The sequence below is a fragment of the Tachyglossus aculeatus genome, chromosome 7, assembly GCF_015852505.1.
Source record: "Tachyglossus aculeatus isolate mTacAcu1 chromosome 7, mTacAcu1.pri, whole genome shotgun sequence".
Taxonomy (NCBI): domain Eukaryota; kingdom Metazoa; phylum Chordata; class Mammalia; order Monotremata; family Tachyglossidae; genus Tachyglossus; species Tachyglossus aculeatus.
Window position 1 is genome coordinate 29,159,731 of NC_052072.1, and position 6,000 is coordinate 29,165,730.

The window sequence follows — 6,000 nt, forward strand, 5'->3', positions numbered from 1 at the left end:
TACTGGTTAGTTCTGATTCTTAATGGATGGCTAGTAATCCCACTCATCAGCTCTGCCTCAGCTGTTTCTCCTCTAAAAGTGACTCTCCATATGGCCAGGGTCTGTATGGCTTCCTAGCCTGCTCCTGGCCTACTCCTGTCCTACTTCTGCCCAGCCTCCCAGCCCTTGGAAAGCAGGAGAAGCTGAGTGGGAAATATGGGCCGGGACAGGAGTTCCAGGAAGGTGACAGTTCATGAAAAGCCAAGGATGCCCCTGGAAGGGGCCACAGCTAGAAGCCAGGGAACGGGCTGGGGCCGGGGACCTTGGAGAGAAGGCAGTGAGAGGTCGATGCCAACCCCCAATATTCTCCATCTTCTCACTAGTTCTCAGTCTCCCGACATTTACAACTTTCCCACCTCCACTTCCTCACACAACACTTCTTCATGGTATTTGTTAAGCATTTATTATGTGCCAGTCCCTGCACTAAGCGTTCAGGTAAGTGCAAGATCATCAGTTTGGACACAGGCCAAGTCCCAGATGGGGCTCACAGTCAATCCCCATTTTACAGTTGAGGTAACTGGGGCACAGAAAAATTAAATGATTTCCCCCAGGTCATGTAGCAGGCAAGTGGCGGAGGTGGGATTAGAACCCAGGTCCTTCTGACTCCCCAGCCCATGCTCAATCCACTATACCACTCTTCTCTAATTTTTAATCTTTAATCTAATCTTTATTCTTTCAGACTTTAATTTGTCACCTGGGCAGGCAGGGTGGCCTGGAGCCTGGGAAGGCAGAGATCCTTGCCTGGAAGGGCAGGAAAATGTGGCGGCATGTACTCCTTGCCACTCACTATCCCTCTCCATCCTCTCCTGCCACATCTCATAACCCTCCCCTAAACTGCATTACCCTTGACCCCTGGTCTTCCCCACAACCTCCTTCTGGCCCCCTGCCACCCTAAAATTGTTCTCTGCTCTTCCTCCGTCATCTCACAATCCCCCCTGCCACTCCGCAATCCTCCTCTCCTCCATCTGCCATCCTCCAATTCATCTCTGTCCCCCAACCTCTCCACCATCCCCCTCTGTCAACTCACAACCCCCTGCCACCCTGCAATCCCCCTCTCCCATCTCACAAACCCCTCTGTCATTTCCCACTCCCCTCTGCCACCTCACGGTCCCAGCTCCAGCTCCATTCATTCATTCAATCATATTTACTGAGCGCTTACTGTATGCAGAGCACTGTACTAAGTGCTTGGGAAGTACAAGTTGGGTGCCCCCGGGCTAAACAGAATCCAGCCCTTCCCCACTTTAGGACAGGTGGGTTCCTGCTAGGTCACCCCTCTCCAACCTCTGGGAACTGCCCTCTCTTCCAGGGCCTCCCACCTGCCCTCAACTCCCTCTCATCCTATCCACCCTCAAATGCTAAAAATGGTTCTTCAACCTCAGATCCAGCCCATAAATTAGTGTCCCTCCTGGGCTATGACTTCATAGGGATCAGAGGGGTCCCAGAGGAGGGGAAGTAACTGCTAGGGATCCCAAGGTGGCTAACCCCCTTGCCCAATTCCCACAGTGAGGGGAACTGGGGAGACTTGTCTTACCCAGCTCCACCTCCTCCCTGCCCCAGCTCTGACCACGATCTGGACTCTGGGTCCCAGGCAGATGCCCACTCTCCTCCTCCCCCAACCTCCCTCCCTCCCTAGAGCTCACCCACCCTGCTTCTAGATTGTGAGCCCAATGTTGGGTAGGGACCGTCTCTATATGTTGCCAACTTGCACTTACCAAGTGCTTAGTACAGTGTTCTGCACACAGTAAGTGCTCAATAAATATGATTGAATGTCCAGCAGCCTTTGCCTCTCCCCGAAAAACAGCCCAAGGCAGGGCTACGGCACTGGCCAGGGCCATGTCCCTCTCAGCCAGGTCCCCAGAGTACCTGGGCAGCCGCAAGCATGTTGGTTCCCGCCCCTGCCCTGCCTCCCCGTCGAGCAGGGAGCCCAGCTCGGTGGACAGGTAGGACCAGGGCAGCCAGGACTCCACAGCTGGATGGACTGTGGAGAATTAGGGTTTTCTGGGGATCCCCCAACTTATTACGCCCCGATATATTCTGGCCCCAACACACACACGCATACACACGTACCCCAGCAGAAAAAGCACCAAGCCCCACCTCCAACCTGAAAGGGAGTCTAGAGGATGCCAGCCTCCCTCTCTTCAATCCTCCAGTCCATCGGCCTGGGGGCCCCTTTCCTCATCATCCCCTTCCACCCCACCCACCACCACCAGGTCCACCACAGCAGGCTCCTTCTGGCTTCTGAGGAATCCACAAGAAGAGGAAAGAGCTGCTGGGACTGGGAGAATGACAGAGGGTGGTTGAGGAAGGGATGTAGGGATAGAGACAGCATGGGGTCTGCCCTGCCTCCCACCACTCCCATGGCTGGCCTGCCTGGTACCTGGGGGGAAAGACAGACCCATCAGGTGAGTCGGAGCGGCAACAGGGAGGAAATGACAGCTCTACTCACAGGTAAGCTGTTAACGGGTTCAGGTTCCTTGGCACAGCAGAAAGCCCCTGCTCCGCGCAATCCACCGACAGCATGATGCCATCCTCCTCGCAGTGGCACGGCGGGGGGCAGGCAGGGGTCGTGCCCAGCGCCAGGGCCCCGACACACCAAACAGCAGGACAGAAGAGCAGAGTCCAGAGCCAGGCCAAGCTGGGCATCATGGGGTACCCCGTGGGGGTCCTGGCACCAGATGGCCACGGGTACAGGTGGCACGGCTCCTTGCCCCCTCCCACCTCCCCAGCTGGCTCCCCCTCGGGCACAGCAGCTCCTCGGAGAGGTAAAGATGCAGTCAGAACGGGGCAGGCATTGTGCTCTGATCGTGCTGATTGAGTTTCGCTGGCGGGGCTTGGCAGGGGAGGGAGATACACACAGGGGAGGAGTTAGGAAACTTTCTACACTCTCCCTCTCTCCCCCTTCTCCCTCCTTCCGAGCTGGCAGGAATTTCATTCAAAGAAAAAAAAAAAAACCAAACAAATCGGGCGCCTGAGACCTGCACTTGTTTGGAAACACTACACCAGGGAGGGGAGAGGAAAGGGAGCCCTGCGTGGTGGGCCAGCCTCCTGGGGCTTGGCCAGTGAGGTCAACATTATGGACTGGGACTTTCTAGGTGGGTGATGAAGTGGCCCTTCCCCACCCCCTCTCTTCTCCTCAAGGATCGGGCAGCTGGCCCTTCCCGGCACCCCGGCGTCTGCCATCCCAAAGGGGCTCGGGGGATTCAGGGCAGGTGGAGGGATCTGCCCATAGTGGTGCCCAGTTGGGAGTCAGAAATGGAGTACTGGAGTTCCCACTGCTGGCACCCCAATCCTTTCCTGAAGGCCCAAGGCCAGCTGGGAATGACTCCGTGGTCCTGCCGGAGTTCCTTCCTGCCTAGATTCCTGCCGGAGACCCCTTGCCCTGAAGAACCTGGCCAGATGGATTGGCTCTGGATTCCTTTTGGCCACTGTGAGCTGATTGGGGCATGCTCATTTGCTTGTCACTGTCATCTAGTTCAAGTCAAACCCCCAGAACTGGCCTCGCCTTCTCCGTTCTCTGGGTCCCCAGCCCCCATCGAGGACTGCAGACATGGGGGTGGGTCCTGAAGGGCACTAGGCCCCAGGCCAGCTGCAAATACTTTCTGCCCCTGAGCCCAAGCCCTTGTTTCAGCTGGCTGTAAGTCGATGTGGGAGGGAACCTGTCTACCAGCTCTGTTAAATTGTACTCTCCCAAGTGCTTAGTGTGGCTTAGTACAGTGCTCTGCACACAGTAGGTGCTCAATAAATACAATTGCTTGATCAATTGAGAGACTCAGTGGACCAACTGGGGACTTTTCCCTTAGTGCTATGTCTTTGGGCAACTCCTCTCCTCCATCTGATCCTCCCGGGCCAGGTTTTCTTAGGAAAAAAATCCCAGGAATTCTTTAGGCCAGACTTCTCCCTATTTTCCTCTGAAGGCCTCCCTCCCCACCACATTACATCTACCCTTACCATCTTGGCTCTACTCCCGTTGATGATAGTACAACTTCCGCTGCCCTTCCCTCCTTGTCTGCCTTGATCCTCTCTCATCCCTGCACCATTTCTGATTTTCCCTGGGCCAGTGGGTGAGGGGGAAACTGAGGCACAGAAGTGGTAAGCAGCTGAGACAGCAGCTAGCAGAGATGGAGATGGGAAGAGAATCAGACTCAAGCTGGGTTCCCAGTGCTCTGGTCCCAGGGGGAGTGGAAGAGAGGTGTCCAGGAAGAGTTCGAAGGAGAGGGAGGGGGGCAGAACAAAGCTGGCACTGGGCCTCCTTCTCGATGGAAAGGTGGCAGGGAGGGAAGGAAGGTTTTACAGCAGGAGCAGCCCTGTCACAGCAAGTGGGAAGCAGCATGGTCTAATGAAAAGATCCTGGGCCCGAGAGTCAGAGGACCTGGGTTCTAATCCCAGCTCCTCCACTTATCTGCTGTGTGACCTTGAGCAAGTCACTTCACTTCTCTGTGCCTCAGTTATCTTTTCTGTAAAATGGGGATTAAGATTCTAAGCCCCCTATGGGACATGGACTGTGTCCAATCTGATTAGATTATATTTCTGGCATAGTGGACAGAGCATGGGCTTGGGAGTCATGAGGTCATGGGTTTTAATTCCAGCTCTGCTCCTTGTCTGCTGTGTGACCTTGGGCAAGTCACTTCACTTCTCTGTGCCTCAGTTACCTCATCTGTAAAATGGGGATTGAGACGGTGAGCCCCACGTGGGACAGCTGCGAAGCCATCTCTGGGCACTTCGGGGGGCCCCAGAAAGCAGGCCCTTCTGCTCTGATGTGGGTACTTGGTGGACGCACTTGTCAGCTATGTGATTTTGGGCAAGTCACTTCACTTCTCTGGGCCTCAGTTACCTCCTCTGTAAAATGGGGATGAAGACTGTGAGCCCCGCAGGGGGCAACCTGATCACCTTGTAACCTCCCAGCGCTTAGAACAGTGCTACATTCATTCATTCATTCATTCCGTCGTATTTATCGAGTGCTTACTGTGTGCAGAGCACTGTACTAAGCGCTTGGGAAGTAGGGAAGCAGCGTGGCTCACTGGAAAGAGCCCGGGCTTTGAAGTCAGAGGTCATAGGTTCAAATCCCGGCTCTGCCACTGGTCAGCTGTGTGACTTTGGGCAAGTCACTTCACTTCTCTGGGCCTCAGTTACCTCCTCTTTAAAATGGGGATTAAGACTGTGAGCCCCACGTGGGACAACCTGATCACCTTGTAAATTCCCTAGCGCTTAGAACAGTGCTTTGCACATAGTAAGTGCTTAATAAATGCCATCATTATTATTATCCAACACTATTTGTTTCTATCCACCCCAGCATTAGTACAGTGCCTGGCACATAGTAAGCACTTAATAAATATCATAATTATTATTATGTGTACCCCAGGGCTTAGTATGATACTGGGCACATAGTAAGCACTTAACAAATGCCATTAAAAAATTTATCTGTGCCTCAGTTACCCCATCTGTAAAATGGAGATTAAAGTTGTGAGCCCTACGTGGGACTTGGACTGTGTCCAACCTGGTTATCTCGTATCTAACACAGTGCTTAGTACAATGGTTGGCAAATAATAAGTGCTTAACAAATACGCTAACAAAAAAAGTCTGAGCTGTTGAGTCCAGATGTCTCCCTAGCCCCCAGTCCCGGCAGGGTCAGCTCTAGCTATTCCAACCTGCAGCACTGGCCCGTAGGACTCCAAGGACCCTCCTTTGTGCTGAGGGCTTATGCTGCTGCTTCCAGTTTCCAAAGGGACCTCCCTAGGCTTTGAATGAGTCCACATATTCAGAGAATCTCGGTGTCCGATCAGACCTGGAGAGATCCGAGAGGGAGCACCCGGCCCAGACACAAATGTCAGAGGGGAGAGGGTCCCCCGCCTCTCCCCTCCGCTCCTCAGAGTGGCGGGCACCTATTCCAAGCCACACTGGACACCCCAGGCCTGCATTCCCCTCTGTGCTGGGCTCCATTCCAACCTCTCTTCTCCAAGGAGC

General features: G+C 54.2%; 1 protein-coding gene across 1 annotated transcript in view; it reads right to left on the reverse strand.

Annotated features, from left to right (window-relative positions):
- LGR6 (leucine rich repeat containing G protein-coupled receptor 6) overlaps positions 1 to 2,685 on the reverse strand; it is a 158,055-nt gene extending 155,370 nt beyond the window's left edge. The window contains exon 1 of the mRNA XM_038749426.1: positions 2,486 to 2,685. Within this exon, the coding sequence (XP_038605354.1) occupies positions 2,486 to 2,685 (200 nt within the window). The remainder of the gene's footprint in view (positions 1 to 2,485) is intronic.
- Positions 2,686 to 6,000: the final 3,315 nt, after the last annotated feature.